General features: G+C 49.1%; 1 protein-coding gene across 1 annotated transcript; it reads left to right on the forward strand.

Moving 5' to 3' along the window:
- Window positions 1-276: 276 nt before the first annotated feature.
- Window positions 277-16,018, forward strand: LOC104275443 (protein FAM83C-like; the record flags this gene model as incomplete). Its single annotated transcript, XM_009871407.1, has 4 exons — window positions 277-943; window positions 8,184-8,351; window positions 13,231-13,355; window positions 15,865-16,018. Coding segments are annotated over exons 1-4 (1,002 nt in total), but the record flags the coding sequence as incomplete, so codon positions are not given.
- Window positions 16,019-16,885: the final 867 nt, after the last annotated feature.

A 16,885-nucleotide genomic window follows, 5' to 3' on the forward strand; every position in this document is an offset into this window, starting at 1 on the left:
GGACAAAACAGGTTAGAGCCTGCTTGGCCAAGGGTGGGGACCTCTCAGTAGTGAAGGGGAGGCAGTACATGAATCATTTAAAAGGAAAAGGAAGGAGCAGCTTGAAGAGCTGATCTTCCTCCCCTTGCAAAAGGGATACTCTGAGCACCAAGTATCAGGTGTACGTCTGAGGAAGCCAAGGAGGGAGCTGGGGAAAGCCGGCTCCTCCCCCAGAGTGGGAGGCTGTACCTGGTGATTAACTCCAGAGCGGAGGAGTGGAGCTCATGCTGAGTCCTGAAGGAACCTGTTGGGAAGAGCTCGGGAGTGCAAGGGGACCAGGAGAGACCTGGAGTCGGACAGAGGACTAATCCAGCTGGAGAGACGCTTCTTGGCGTCGGCAGCTCCGGCCATGTTCAACTACCTAGCAGTAGAGGTGAGACCCCAGTTCCACCGCAGCTACGGGGGGCAGCAAGGGGTGTCTGGACCGCTGAAGAGCCGCTTGGAGCAGCTGAAGAAGCCGTGGTGGAGGGAGCCCACCCCACTGGTGCTCCAGCACAGTGAAACAGCCAGGCTTGCCATAGACGCCTTCCTCGAGCAGGGGGAACGCGGCTACCTGAGTGCCATCACTGAGGAGCGGGAGCTGCCTTTTCTTTCCACCCTGGACATGGAATATATGAGCTGTCAGAAAAACCAAAGCTTTCCAGATCCCAACGCAATGAAAGACAAAGAGGCCGATCTTGGCGACGCAGATGCTGGAGATGGCTCTTCCCTCAACTCTGAGCTAACGTCTGGCACCTACTTCCCGCTCATGTCTGATGTGCACCCTCCAGAGCTGGAGCTGGGGTGGCCAGGGACACCTCTCTTCACAGTGTCAGGCCAGACTCAAGCCACTGTGATTTTCCAAAGAAACAAAGCTAACAGCATTAAGGATTTGCTCCGGTCTCTGATCAGCCGGGCGCGGACGGTACGTATAGAGCTGCATCCCTTGAGCAGGGTCTTGTGCCGCAGCACCCAAGTCCTGGTGGCTGGTCCCACATGTGCTCCAAGCTGTTTGCTGCTCTCTGGATGTCTGGCACCACGCGATTGCTTTCTCTCTAGCAGACCTGTAACTGTTCCTGCTCCTTTCGGTGATTTCTTTCTGCCTGGGATCTGGCGTCATGCAGGCAGTGCCCTTTAAGGCACTCTGCTCTGTAGCTGCAGGTATGCAAAGCTCTGTACCAAAGCCTGGAGTGAGTGAGTAGCCGGGTGCGCGGTGTTAACATTTTGCTGTCCTCAGCTGGTGAGGGTGCTCCAGCCTGCCCTTCCGCCCTCTGCAAGGGCGTTGGCATGGCCAGGGCTTTTCTCGACCCCTGGACGAGAAGGTGCCACTGGTGACTTGCTGGAGCAGAGCACAGGACCTGAGTAAACTCATGGGACTGAAAAGCCCTGCCTTGTGGCTTGAAGTAGGTTAGAATGCATCATCATATCTTCTAGACTTGATGTCTGTGCCTCTCTGAAGATGAGTTAAGATCAGCCCGTTTGCCCCATCACGCAGTTTCTGCTGGGTAGAGGTTGCCAGTCCTGGGATGTAATAAAAACTGGATGACTACAATAATTGCCTACCAAGCAATGTGCCTGAATTTACTCACTAAATTATGCTCCTTCTTGTTTCTCTTACTTTGCCACTATACGGTGTAGTAAAGCAGGAGCTCAGACAGCTGTATCTCAGACGCATTTTGAGCTTTTATTGTCTTTGTCCTGTTCATGTTTCTTTTCGTCTGTTCCATGTTAATTTTCTTTTGTAGTGTTTCATCTCGATAGGGTGGCAATATTGAGTAAACGTTTAGTGCAAAGTTCACTTTTGACTGGTCTGCTTCAAGGCAGCTTCTCTTATCACTCCAGTAATTTCTTATTTAACTTTACAGACACTCCTTAAGTTCATTACTTGCTAGTGCAGAAAGTGGGAGATAAAGAAGTGCTAAGCCTGGCCAGAAGATGAGCTGTTCCCAGGCTGACTGAGATCACGGGTGTGATCTTCTGTCCCCATGTGCAGCGCGGAGCGAACACAAGTTATCTCGTCCCCAGCAACTGAGATTGCTGTGCGGCGTAACATCGTCAAAGAACCACACCGCGTCGGAATTTGGGTGTGATATGGGGTAAATTGGGATCTTTTGTCCAAAAGAAAACCGTTCTGCCACGTAAGCCGCTGCTCAGTTGCAAGCAGCCGTTGCTTAATGCCTGAACTTCTCTTGCACCTTTGTAGGCAAATACGGGAAGTTTTGTCCAGGAAGTAAATGCGAAAAAGCTTTGTTTGTCCTTGCAGGCAGCTGATCTATGATATCTTAAATGATCTGAAAAGTCCTGTGACACTTATTGTGTCCTTTTCAGCAATGGGGATTAGGACGTAGTCATGGCAGAATGCACAAAGTAAACGGCTACCGGGAAATGTCACCTTGCCACTTAGCACGTGTAGTGGATCTCTGCTGACATTCTGATCCTTTAAACGACAAGAAAAACATCTTGCTGCTTCCTCCGTTCACAGGAACTTCTCTGTTGCTGCAGGGAGGTTGCCCAGGCGGTAGAAGCTTTATTTTTTAGGTACTTTAAGTACATTTTGAGCTTTTTTTACTTTTTTTCGCTTGGATTGAAAAAGCGCTGACAATCTTCAGCCCTTTATCTTTAAGCTGGGGGTTTTCACACAGTGTTTTTGACTGTTGTGCGAAATGTGAGAATGAGTTTTCAATCACCTCACTGGTTTATTACTGGTGTTTTACTGGCTTCTAGGTTAGGAGCTCTGGCCAGTGTTGCCCATGATTAACTCCATGACTGACGGCAGTTCCAGCTCATTCAAAACCTCAGTTACACATCTTTAAGTAGTTACTGAGTCATTTTGCTCATCCAACCATCCAAACGGATGTTACCTGTATGTCTTTTAATGACAAAAGGGCAACCCAGAGGTAAAAACATCTTTTGCTGGCAGTGCCAATAGCAACTGTGCGGAGAACTGCTCGCTTTTTTGCCTTTCAACTACTCTTTCTGCATTTCAGATGTTTTCTCCACTAGACTTTAAGTTCTTGTCATATATAGCTCCTTTAGGGCGTTTTTCCTGCTGGGTGCTTACACTTAACATAGAAGGGGGATACGGTGCTGATGGGAAAGATGGTGAGATCCCTGAATGCATTTCCTGGGTCCTATAGACAGGCAGGCGTGTGTCTTGAAAGGCTGTTTGCTGTTTTCTCCTGTACAGTCATACAGAAAAACATCAGCTGACATATTTTGCAACAGCGTATTTGTACTGTCAAATCAGCAAAAAGGACATTTGTTTTATTGGTCCCTTTTGCTGGTGCGGTTTGTCTTTCTACTTTGCTCTGTTTAACCAGCTGGCTTTGAAGATGTATTTTCCAGATTTGAGCTTTTCTCTTTGCAGACATAAGAAGATGCAGCGCAGCCACACCTTAGCCTTCATTTGATAATACTATTACAATTTGATTTTTCTTGGATGAGCTCCAATCTATATCGAGCTGTCCATGCTCTTTCTTCCGCCCCTTTTGCAAAACGCGGACGCTGCCTGCGCGTCTGCGTTGACGTGAGATGGTAGAAGGGACCCCGATGGTCCCCCAGAGAAGCACTGTATCGTTTCAAATGGCACACTCCAGTAATGACCAAACCCACACTGCTATTGGCAAATACCAGTAAAACCAGCCGTGCTGGTTAGAAACCAGACAGATGGCAACCACAGCGGGGTGCTGTAATTCCCGAAGTGATGACTGCAGTAATTGCTGAATTGTGAGTTTCCAGAAGTGGATTTAGAACTATCATGATTTAACCCTACCATCACAAGGTGTGAATTTTGCAGAGCCTGTGGGGCAGCTGTGTCGCTGCAATGTCCAGACCCGTCCAGGCTGTGCCGTGGCCTTGGAGGCTGTGATCAGCATGGCGAGGCTGGAACCGAGGGGCTGGAGGCACTGGGCATACAGGTTTGCAAGGCCAAGGCTTTTAAATATAAGATGTGAGTTGTTGGGAGCCTGAACTGGAGCTGGTCCTTGGGTACCTGACTTCCACTGCTTTTTAGAGCTGTTGGAAATTATCTTCAAGGCTTTAGACCTCACTTTTGTGACAATGCGTTCTTAAGAGACTTCAAGGGGAAGACTTTCAGGAGCTTCTTCCCTCTAAAATTCTTGACTTTGGGCTTAACCTGATGTTGTTATAAGAGCTGCCTGCTTTGCTCGCTGAGAGGATATGGTGATATAAAGTGACATGGTGTGAATGGGGCTGGAGCACCTCTGCTATGAGGACAGGCTGCGAGAGCTGGGGGTGTTCAGTCTTGAAAAGGGAAGAATCTGAGGGGACCTAAAAGGTGCTTCAGTGCCTGAAGGGAACCTACAGGGAGGCTGGAAGGGACTTTTGGTAATAGTATCCAGTGACAGGACAAGGGGAAATGGATTTAAATTGAAGGAGAATAGATTTAGATTAGATCTTAGGAAGAAATTCTTCAGTACGAGGGTGGCAAGACTTTGGAATAAATTGTCCAGAGAGATTGTGGATATCCCCTCCCTGGAGATGCTCAAGGCCAGGTTGGATGAGGCTTTGAGCAACGTGGGCTGGTTAAGGGCATCCCTGCCCATGTCAGGGGGGTTGAATTAGATGATCTTTAAGGTCTTTTCCAACCTAAGACATTCTAGGATTCTATGATATGGTGATATAAAGCAATATGGTGATGTAAAGTGGCCCTTATGGTTGTCCGGTGGCACCTGCCCTTGGAATGAGCAGCCCCACCATGGGCACCTGCGTCTCCCTTTCCGAAACTCACAGCGTGCAGGGGGCTGCCAGCCGTGGTGCCCCACATTGGCTGTGGGTGCTGGCCACTACCACCCAGGAGCAACTCTACCCAGATCCCTCCTGTGAAGGACCGTACGTGAGGAGGCCGTGAACAGGGCTGTAGCCTGTTCCACCTCCTGATGCCAGGCGAGACCCGCTTCGGAAAACGTGAGTCTGACTGTCACACGGGGCTCCACCCAGCTTGCACCAGCTGGTGTCCTCCTGCCCAGGGTGCTTTGTCCCGCGCTGACATCGGGGCCCTGCCACGAAGCTGTCGGGAGGTGCAGCTCTGCCTGGCGGCTGGCTGCAGCCAGCCCAGGGCACTGAGTGACACGAGTGTCCCCATGCCGCTGTGCTGCTGCCTGCACAGCCCCGTCGCTCTCACCATGAGCGCCACAGACAGGCGGTGCTGTTTAGGGGAAAGCAACAGCCCGAAACTCTGTTGCCTGAACTCTGTAAGCACTGGTAGGGAAAAGCGATATGGTGTGGACATGCTGGGCACGCTAGGGACAGGCAGAGCCTCTGAGCTTGTGGGGTCTGGGGACAAAGGAGCATCGGTCTCACTTGACTCCTTCATATCAGCTTCCCAAGCCAAGATTAAATTGTCTTCAGGGCCAAGGCTGCCTCAGACCTAAGTTTGAGATGAGCTGGACTATCGTGAGGCAGACGTGGCTGAGAGGGACTTACCTGAGGCCTTACGCAAGGTTTGCGCTATAATTCTTTTTAGTACTTCGTTGTTAGAGGATGGGTGGGACAGCACAATCTTAGGGCTGAGTTGTCTTTGGTCTTCGGCTGAAGGCCAATGAGGAGAGATATGCCGAAGTCCTGCTTTTTTGGTGGGCGTCTCGGTGGTACCTGGTGCTGATAGCAACATTTATTTGGGAAGCTGAAGATGCTTCTCACTGCTTTCAGAGCTCTTTGAGGGCTGACTCCACTGTCCGTGCCAGATGGGTCCGTTTCTGGAGAGGAGTTTAATGACAGCTGCCTTGTGGGTTCACACCAGCTTCCAGGAAGGTTCTTTCCCAAACTTGCCATGCTGGGCTCAGCCTAGGGTCTTCTGCAAGATGTTAAGGACCAATGACAGTGTAAGGTATCATCACAGAGACGATCTTCGGGGACAAATCAGATGGAGCCAAGAAATCTTGTCCATCTGCAACAGGGTTAATCCCCAAGGGGGCAGGAAGCGACCTTTTGGCATCGCCTTCCTCCTCTGCCCTGGCTCTGGTGCAGAAGGTCTTTCCTGGTGGGGCTGAGAGGAGCCAGCTTGCCAAGCAGAAAACTGGGCAGAGGAGCGTGGGGAAGCTACTCTGCCTGTGGCAGTTCGGCCTGGCTCCCCCCCGGGCCACCAGTATGAGCCTGGAAAAAGGGGGCTGTGGCAGCTGCCCCTGCTCAGCCCCTGGGCCACGAGTATGAGCCTGGAAAAAGGGAGTTTATTATTTTATTATTTATTAAAGGGAGCTATTGGGCAGTGGGTGAACTGGAGCCAGCGTGCTGGTCTGGGGCAGAGGCACGAGCCTGTCCCCACATCCAAGGACAGTGATGCTTGTAGATCCCCTCTCCTCTTTTTCCAAATTTCTTCCAGGTCAGATGCAAGAACATGAATCAACCTTTTCCTATTTAAAGCTTGAACCACCACGCACACAAAAGTCAATCTCACTGGTGTCCTGTGCATTTAACTCTTTGTTTGAAGAGGAGCAGCTGTGCAGAAGTAGCAGAGGAAAGCTCACCCTGCATGGTCTGCTCCGTAGGGGCATTTGGACTGTTTAAGGGCAAATTGCACTCGTGGCCGTGCTCTAAGACAAGCAGAGGAGGTGGTTGACAGCAGGATTCCCACGGGATGCATGATGAGCAGCAGAACACACTCTGCCCTGCAGTTTGTGTGCAGGGTGTAGTGCAGGGCACACACGCTGAGTAGGCCACCAGAGCTTGACTCCAAAACTCAGTGTGTTTGGGGTCATCTCCATTTGCTAGGTGCAAAACCTCAATATCCACTCTGCACACAACTTAGAAGTACCGGTTACCTTATTTACTGCTAAGACATGGTAAAGGCTGGGGCTGAAGCACTTGGTCTGTATTTTTTCAGCTTTTGCAATGAAGCCAGCCACCTTCGCCGAGTTCTCAGTGCTAATTGTTAATTGTTCAAGACCAAAGTCATTGGATTGCTCTGCAAGCACCCTCAGGTGAAGTTTGTGAGGCCTGACAAATTATCCAGCTGCTCTCTGGCCCATTCCTTCCTTCCTTCCTTCCTTCCTTCCCCGAGACATCCCCTGATTCCTCGCCCAGTGACGGCCAACAAGTGGATCCCAGCAGTCCCTTCCTGATCTAAATAACGGCCGCCCTGGCATTGTCTGCTGGCAGCCTCGCTCTGTCAGGATCAGTGGAACAGCTTTTCCAGTCACCTCTTAATCTTTTTTTGGTCGATTTCCCTTCATCTGTTGTTCTGGTTGCAGGTCATACCGTACTTTGAATTTTCTGGTTCTGGGTCATCTAGCTTGTAGTTGTTACTTGTCATGACCTACCTTCCACTTTCTGTGTTTTCCTTTCAGTTTTTTGAGAATTCCTTTAGTCAAGTCTGCTCCCTCCCACCCCATCTCCACCGTGGGATGGGTTGTCACGGCTTTCTTCAATCTCAGCCTTTAAAGAACTGGCAGTTCTCCTTAAAAATCTTTTCCTTCTTAAAACTGCTCCCTTGGAGACCTTACCTTGCAAGTCTTCAGCTCACTGAGGCAGATTTTCTTCATTTATTTTTCTTTTTTTTAAATAATGTTAGTGTTATTCTTTCTTCCTACTGTTATGTTTCCTAACTATCACTTGCATCCTGGGCTGCGTTAGCAGGAGTGCTGCCAGCAGGGAAAGGGATCCTTCCCACACATGTTATTCTCCTATTTTGTCTGGTTGTCTAGGATGTAATCTTGGAACAAGGACATGTATGCACTTGATCAAGATACCTTCTCTCTTACCTGGCAGTGGGTCCTTCCTGGAAAAAATAATATTGCTTTATATGAATAGGCTAGTCATCCGTGGAGTCACTTGCACCGATCGAATAACGATTTTGGTCAGTCTCAGCTCTTCCGTGCTGTATTTCTGGTGTGTTTGCTTTAGGCAATGCATGCTTGTTGCTACTCAGTGTTTGTGCGTGTGCGTTACCCTTCCAGCTGCTTCTTTCTGTGAATGGCAGATGAGACAGGGGGTAGCTGGGTGGGGAATGTCCTCACAGTTATTAAAAGTGATTTTATCTGCCACGGTGGGGTAAGGGCTGGGAAACACAAAGGTCCAGAAGCAATCTCCGCTCGTCTCAGTAACTCAGGAGACTCAAATACTTAGTTTAAAGCATAATTCACTTGGGCATGAAGTTTCAAGAGTCTCTTGGTTTTAACTCCCCCCCCTACCTCTTTTCTCCTGGCTAGGTGATAGCAATTGTGATGGATCTGTTTACAGACATGGAAATACTTTGTGACCTGCTGGAGGCTTCAAGCAGACGGCACGTCCCTGTTTACCTGATCCTGGATGAAAAGTACTTGAAGCATTTTGTGGAAATGTGCAATAAAATGACTCTTACTCAAGACAACTTCCCAGTAAGTTTTCAGTCACACACTGGATATGATAAACAGATCTTGGAATACTCTTTGTTCTGCTCCCTCTGCTTCCCTAAGACCTGTCCCTTTTCCCGCTGTCCCAAGCTAAGAGACCTTGGCTGTTTGGTCTAGGAGATTAAGATCTGTCTGGAAGCACAGGGAAAGGAGTGGAGGAGCCTCCTATCCCCATGTCTTGATGTTTTGTGGTCCTCATTTTAGTTTTATGTGCAAGAAGTGTGAGGCCAGGGCCAATAAGATGCAGTGCATTACGGAACGCTTTCCTGGGCTGCTGCAGATAGGCAGAAAGAGGCAGACCAGAAAACTTAGGTTCATGTGGACCTGTATCGTCTCCTTTCCTTATCTCCCCACAGCCCCTGCTCTAGGACATAGAATTGCAAGGCTTAAATTGCTCATAGTGCAGATCCCTGAGCCCAGTTTAGATTCTGGCCAGAGCCGGGTGGGGAAGGGAAGCGCCGAGTCCCTTCAGATGTCCCAAAGCAAACCCTACCGTTTCCTCCCAGCCCTGCTGCACTGTAAAGGCGCCTGTTAAAGATCTCGTGTTAAGATCTGCTTTGAGGCTCTGCCAGTCAGCTGTGGGTTCGTGAGGAACCTGTGAAGAGCCTGATTCGCCCCTTCGTGGGGTGCCTGTCAGCAGTGCTGTGTGGTGCCCAGAGCAGGCAAACCATAAAAATTAATGTGTCGGCACGACGAGCTCTCTTGGGAACTTGCAGACTCAGAAGCGTACCCCCCAGAATTTTGCTGCTTCCCGTGTGTCCTTTTTGGCTACCACCTATCAATGGAAGTTGGTTTTTTGCTGTCATTTGTTCGACCTGGCTGTGCTCCATCACTGGGTGCGTATGTTTCCCTGGAAAACTGATTCTCTTTAGGTTTTCCCTTCACCTTGGTGGGGAACGCTTGGAAATTATCCAGGCACCTCGAAACCATTCTTAACAGAAACAGAATGGGGAAAATGCAAAAAAAAAAAAAAAGTTTTGCAGCATTCAGAATAGATGCAGTTACAAATGTCTTGATTTCCCCTCATTTTTAACCCCTCTGCACAAAGATTAATTTAGAGAGGCTTCCTTCTTCCCCATGTTGGTGATGCTCTGTCCTTTCCTGCTTCTCATCTTTTCATCCCGCATCTTGAGACGGCAGCTGTTCGTGCTGCAGCGTGTTTGCTTTCATAAACAACTGCATCACTCGAGTCACCTGATGGATCGAGATGAATTCCATCTCTCCAAGACTTATTTTATTTGCTTCTTGTCCAAGAGCCTGGCTGTTGTTTTTAATTAAAATTAGAAGGAGTTTACATCCATGGAGATGTCTCCGTCTCTTTATTAGACCTGACGTCATGTCTTGTGCTTGACTGGCTAATTAACACTTGCCTCCTCCGCTCAGTGACTCACCGGCAGGTAAGTGCCTCTTCAGCTGATGCCCCTCAAGCAGGACGTTAACATCCATGCTTGATATTCACATCCGAGTGCAATGAGCGTACATATTTGACTCCTGGTTCTGAGTTGCAACAGGATGTTGCATCCATCTCCATTTGGAATAATTGCTGACAATTTGGGGTTTAATGGAGAATTTGGGGCAATTGCCCCTCCGGCACTTTATTTCTAGAAACGTTTTCTGAGCCCACAGGTGTCAAATCCTGGTGCTGAACATCAGCAAATCCTGCGGTGGTGCATCAAGCGTTGGCAGTGGTCACAGCAGAAGACTTCGCTGTTGGATTTTGTCAAGTGGCCATCTGCTGGACCTAAAACTCCTGTCTAAATTGGGTGAGAGTGGTACCTGGCTGTCTGGCTTTCCTGCAAGACCGCAGCATTCTCATAATATTTGGACAATTCAGGGCCTGTTTAGATTGCTAAGAGGAAGAAGAAGATGGAATAAATTAAAAAAAAATGAGCCAGATAGCAGAAACTTACCCTGCCTTGCCAAGGATAGAGGGAGTGGAGAAATACTGTGCTGACAAATCTGTAGGATATCCCTTACTTGAAGTGGTTAAAACTTTGCTGGGGGAGTGAGGAAGCTCCTCTCAGTGAGAATTAGTATTACTAAAGCCTCAGCACTGGAAGAAAAAAATCCCTTTGTTGACTGGCAACAGGATTAGGTGAACACCTTCCCAAGCATCCAGAGTATCTTGCTCTGTATCAGCAACTTGTGGTGGCCCTTCAGACTATCCCAGGTTAACACAAGTTGGCAGGGACCTCAGGAAGTCCTCAAGTCCAACCTCCTGCTCAAAGCATCGTCACCTTGAGGTCAGACAGAGGGCTCAGGGCCTTACCGGGTCGAGTCTTGAAAGTCTCCAAGTACGGAGGCTGCACAACCTCTCTGGATAACTTGTTCCAATGCACAACCATCCTTACGGGGAAGAAGTTTCTCACGGGTGACTGAAGAGGACGTGTTCTGGGCCACAAGAAGGCAACGAGTGAGAGCTGCAGTGCAAAGACTGTGAAGCTTCAGCTCTGTCCCTGCTGAAAGTTTCGTGGATTCAAGAGGAGACCAGACAAGCGCTCGGAGAAGAGGCCCAGGAGGGGTTCCCACTAAGACAAACCACAAGAGGGAATTCCCTGAGCAGAAAACAGCATCAGCAGCAATTTTAGGGTGCAGCATCATCAATGATTGCCCTCTTCCTGCTCTTCCCCGGCTGCTGCTGCCCACTGTGAGAGAGGGACTGTTGGGTCAGAGGGACACCAGTCTGGAGGAGCTTTGCTGCTGTTACGAAGCCCTGAAGGCAACGATGCTCCTTGTGTGGGCAGGGAGACTTCCTCGGTGCGATGAGTCGAGCCTTTCCCACCCTGCTGTGAGGAGCTCCCCCAGCAGATGTTTCCAGGAAGGCCACCTCCTGCCTGCAGATATTTCCGCCTTCCTGACTGAAGAGGAAAGCCCTCAGGAAGGGAGTCACCTGCCGCAGGCTGGCTGCTTCCTCCTCCTCACCACCTGAGGCACAACTTCTGCCCCATGAACCCCACGGGAGGCCAGAGACCGGGTGAGCCAGTCCCTGGGCAGCCTGGGGAGCCCCCGGTGCTCGGCCTGCCTGGGGGGCAGGAGGAGGGGGAGAAGGGGGCACAGCTGTGCCAGGGAGCAGCTCCTGGAAGGGCGGTGGCAGGGCGTGGGTCTGCACCCTGCAGAGAACCTCTGTAGGAGAACCACAACTATTTGTGCTAGTTTCTTGTCTGCAGCTCTGCGCTGGCTGTTGCAAACTGCTGCGTCTGAAACCTGCTGCGTGGCAGGGGGGAGGCTGCGTGCCCCCACAAAAAACCACACCAGGAGCACCCACCAGCCACGGGCAGCACCCACCTCACCCAGGGTGCGCACGGCCCATACCAGCCATCCTGGGTCTTGGTCTTCTGCAGGGCTGGTGCTAGGCAGGTCTGAGCTGCCCACGAAGGGATCTACCTGCTGTGAGAGCTCCAGGTGTGCCAGAGCCACTGCGGGTGACGAGTTGCTGGCCTGGCGGGGCGGCGAGGGGTGCTCTGGCAGGCCAGCCCAGGTGCAGCCTTAGGGATGGCTATTTACATATGAGATGTTTTCTTTGGCACTGTGTCATGTAGAGCCGGCCAGTAACTGTTTCCAGTGACTGTTCTCTTCTGCCTTCGCCAGCTGAGGTGCACGGAGCTTTTATTACGAGCAAAAAAACATTTCGAGAAAGGCTCCTGATGGATACCGAGAGACGTGTTTTGTGCTGGGCGTTTGGTTTTACGGGATGAAGGTGTATTAGAGTAGTTCTTTGAACAGATGAAGGTCAAGTCTGCTTCACTTGAGTATAGCAACAGAAAATTTTAACATCATTTTTAAACATCCTGATAAAAGGCAATTAAGCCTATGTCAAGGGTTAGAACTGGGCTGGCCACTGAATGACTGACAGATGCTCTCTAATAACCCCTTTCCCTCCCCAAAGGGGAAGGAAAAGGGAATAAGAGAAAGAGACTTATGGATAGGAAAAGAAAACTAAAACAGCTTTAATGAAACAATAATAGTACTAATAAGAAAATAATGAAATATATACAAACCCAATATTGAATCCAACCCCCTCTCCTCCCCACCACCACCCTACGTCCCCCCAGGAGCAATCCCCACCGACACTGCAGGGCAGGCAGCGCCAGGGAGGTCCCAGGACCCGGCAGCAGAAGGAACTCATGGGTCAGGATCAAGGGCAGAAAAACAGAAGGAATCCTCCCCGGAAACTGGGCATTGAAGAAGAGAGCTTGACCCTTGTGGCCATGGAATGGAATGGAATGGAATGGAATGGAATGGAATGGAATGGAGTGGAATACTTTGCTGGTCAGATTTGGGTCACCTGTCGTGTCCGCTTCTCCCTGCAAGTGTGACACTTTTACTTCCTTACGACCCTTTTACTTCCCGACACCCCCAACATGGGGTACATGAGATCCAGCAGTGACCTCGGTCACTTGTTTCTTATTGAACAGTGTTTTGGTTTTAGGAAGGCTGTGGCTGTATAAAATCAGAACAGCGCATTTGCTTGATTCAAAACTGCCTAGTTGTTATGGGTCGAAATTTAGTTTAAACACAGAGTCATCAGCTCGTGTGGTTAGTTGAATATTTTTAATAATCTGGAAGAAATTGTAGAGTCTCACATACTTCAGGCATGACCTTAGGAATCTCCAACTTTTTTTCACACCAGCATTCCTACCTAAGTGTGACTTGTTAATATTTGCTGATATTTTTATCTTGTCGAAGCAGACAGTGAGACAAAATATTTGGTACGCAGAAGCCAAGAAATACTTCATGCCTCACTGCATTTTACCTCTGGGAGAGGAGCTCCTGCTTGAGGGAATCCACCAATGACACATGGAGGAACATTTCACTCTAGTCCGATGCGTGTCCCCTTACCCATTCTGCTTTTCTTTGGTTTCAGAACATGCGCATAAGATGTGTGAGTGGAGACACATACTACAGTAAAGCAGGCAAGAAATTTACAGGCCAGATTCTCGAGAAGTTTGTCCTAATTGATTGTGACCAAGTTCTTGCTGGTACATACAGGTAAGAAAAAGCAACAACTACTGTGGTAAAGACTGGTGACACTGAGAAAATATTCTTTACCAAACCACTGAATAATGTAGCTCTCTTTTTTATTTTTTTTTTATTTTGTGTCTCCATGATAATCATATACTCTCCTCTTCATTTCCTGATATAAATGTCAGGTTTCATTTTTGTGCTCTGCCTTCTGCTGCTCCATCCTCTTGCTCTTACTTTGCTGTTTAGCTTTCAGATGGCATTAACTGCTCAGCTGCCAACACTGACACTTCCTGGGCACATCTGGCTATGAGTGCTGCTTCATTTCTTAAAAATGTAAAAAAAAAAATGTTCTTCCAGGTTAGGTGATGCTCCACTTAGCCTAAAATCTGTCTCCAGCTGATGCTCTTTGGGTAGAGCAGCCAAAGCTGCTATCTGTGATCCCCACAGCATACACAATAGTTCCAGGCATCCCTACCTCTTCCCCTCAGTGCCTGTTCTGTACTTATTGTCTGTGCTCTCACTCATTGTCTAAATGCTCTAAACCAATCTCCCACCAATTTAATGAAGTGCCCTTAGTTCTAGTGCTGCAAACTGGTAAAACAACTGTCCTACATTCTGCTCAGTCATTGCTTTCATAGTTTTCCAAGCCTCCATCTTATCCACTCTCCCTGCCCTTTTCTTACCTAAAATGAAGACCTCAGCCTTTTCAGTCTCTCCTCACACAGCAGCTGCTGCATCCCTCAGATATTTTAATTATCTTTCTCTGCACCCTCTCTAACCTCACTATGTCCTTCTTGAGAGGCAGAGACCAGACCAGCAGACAGCCCCCGAGATACGGCTGCAGCGACGTGCTGCAGAGGGTCAAAATGATGTTCTCTGTCATCATCAGCCTTGCTGCATTCATGGAATTTTTTAGCTGCCATTGCATGCTCTGCTGATGATTTCATAGAACTGCTGATGATGATTCTGAACTCCTTCCTGAGCTGTTCCAGGTTCAGCATCATACAGCCCCGGACCAGATCGTTTTCTCCTGTGGGTACCACACATTTTCCTACAGTGAAGTTCATCTGCCACATACTTGTCCACTTGCTCAGTTCTCTGAGGTCCTTCTGGATTTCCCCACCTTCCGTGAGGTATCCAAAAACCTGAAGGAGCTGAGGATCCTCTGCAAACGTGGGGATTTCACTGCCCCTGTCCATGCCTGAGGTCACCCAGAGGATGAAAACCAGTCCCAGGACCAGTCTCTGGGGCATCACTGCTGACTCCTACCCATGCTGAGCAATGACCAGTAAGCAGCTACCCATTGCACCCTGTGCTTTCACCAGCTCTCAGTCTATAAGAAGCCCTTTCCTCTATAACAAGACCTTTTCTCTATGCCCATGGCAACTTAGTTGCTTAAAAAGCCTTGAGGAAGAAGCTTGTCAAAGGCTGTTTGAAAACCTAGAAATATGCCTGCTCCCTTTATCCATGTGCTCACCCTTCACCAAACTCCAGCAGGTCTGTGAAGCAGAACTTGCCTTTGCAGTAGCCCTGTTGACCTTTTTCCAAGAGGCTGTGCCTTGTCCTTTGCAGCACACCTTGCCATGAGGTCAGCTCCAGGGATACCTGAGCCTCAGGATTGCATCCCGAGCCCTTTCTGCTGATGGGATCATACTGGAAACCTCCCCGTCCTCAGCAAAGGGGCCCTGGTTCACGGGAGTGAAACACATCTCGGTGTCATGAGCATTAGCAACGGATGCAAAAAATCCATTGAAGGTCTCTGCTGAATGTCCCTTTTGACCCACAGGTGTCAAATGAGCCCACCCATTTCTTAACTGCCAGTGCAGCGTTTTTGAACAACCTACAAACTGTAGTCGTCTTGGGGTTCTCAGACCACTCCTTTCAGCTCTTCTTTGTCTCATTGCAACATTTTTACACAGTTACCTTGCTTGAAATTGAATATCCACGTGCCACATTTATTTAGATTGCTCTCTCCCACTGCAGGGTTCAAACTGTGTTGTGAGCATTATTACAAATGGGCTCTTCCACTTCTACCTCTGGAACCCAGTCCTGTGCATCATTCCAGACCACATCCTGAATAGTGCCTTTTCTTGTGGGTCAAACAATTTAGACTAATTAATTCTGGCAAGTAATCATTTATTGCTTCCATAAAGTTTTTCTCCACAGCTCATCCCGGTGAAGCATTCATCCAGTATGTATATGAGTGGATGAGTCTCCCACTATTACAACCCGTCCTGATTTTGCAGCCTCTGTAGTCTCAGCCAGGGCCGTCACCATCACTGTTCTGATAAGAGGGCTGGGACTACTGTTCTCGTACTGCATTTTTGATACTAGACTCTGAGTTTTATGCCTGTAGATCTTTCCCCACCCATGGTATTTTCAGGCTGTTGCACATCATCTTGTGCTTCACAAACAGTGTGATTCCCCAGGTCAGACTCTTCCAAATTTGGTGCCCCGGCAATGTTTTATTCTCTTCTCACCAGGTCTCCTTGAACATTGCTCTGTCTCTCTCATTCTCTTTTCCATTTCTCAGCCAGCACATGCTGGACCCTCAGTCTTCCAGTGCCCTCATCAGGGCTGTAGCTCCAAGCTGCACTTTCTCTGCTTTCAACATCATCGTCTCCAAGGGTGGAGGTCTCGCCTTATCAAACTCGGGCAGTGAAAATGGAAGAACCTGGCTGAAACCGGTTAGGTAGAGTCTCTATACAAAAAGTATGGAGAACATCTGGTGGCATTTGGAGCATCCTAAGACAAATTTCTGAGAACAATGGAGTGAATCACTGCCTGAAAACATCTGTCCACCTCCATTGACTGCAGGGGTGGGTATTAGAGCACTGAGACCACTTGATTTTGAACAGCTAAAACTGAGAATATGTCAGCTGGAGGAACATCGAGTTTCCCTGTAGCCCAGAGTCAGGGTATTGGTTAGAACACAGGTTTGGTTCCTTGCTCTGCTGTTCTGGGTCAGGGGTTTGGGTCTGTGATGTGGGTTGGAAGGGATCTTAAAGATCACAGAATGTTGACGGTTGGAAGGGACTTCGAAAGATCATCCAATCCAACCCCCTGCCAGAGCAGGGTCACCCAGGGCAGCCCCACAGGAACGCGTCCAGGCGGGTTGGAAAGTCTCCAAAGCAGGAGACTCCACACCCTCTCTGGGCAGCCTGGGCCAGGGCTCCGGCACCCGCACAGGGAAAAAGCTTTTCCTGATGTTTTTGTGGAACCTCCTGTGCTCCAGCTTGTGCCCATTGCCCCTTGCCCTGTCACTGGACATCTGGACATCTCGAAGAAGCTTTTCCTGATGTTCTGTGGAACCTCCTGTGCTCCAGCTTGTACCCATTGCCCCTTGTCCTGTCACTGGACATCCCTGAGCAGAGCCTGGCTCCGTCCTCCTGACACTGCCCCTTGACATATTTATAAACATTTATGAGGTCACCCCTCAGGCTCCTCTTCTCCAGCTGCAGAGCCCCAGCTCCTTCAGACTTTCTTCCCCAGGGAGATGTTCCACTCTAGATCACTTAGTTCCAGCCACTCTGCCATGGGTGGAACACCTCTTG

This window comes from Apaloderma vittatum, unplaced genomic scaffold, assembly GCF_000703405.1.
Source record: "Apaloderma vittatum isolate BGI_N311 unplaced genomic scaffold, ASM70340v1 scaffold19836, whole genome shotgun sequence".
Taxonomy (NCBI): Eukaryota; Metazoa; Chordata; class Aves; order Trogoniformes; family Trogonidae; genus Apaloderma; species Apaloderma vittatum.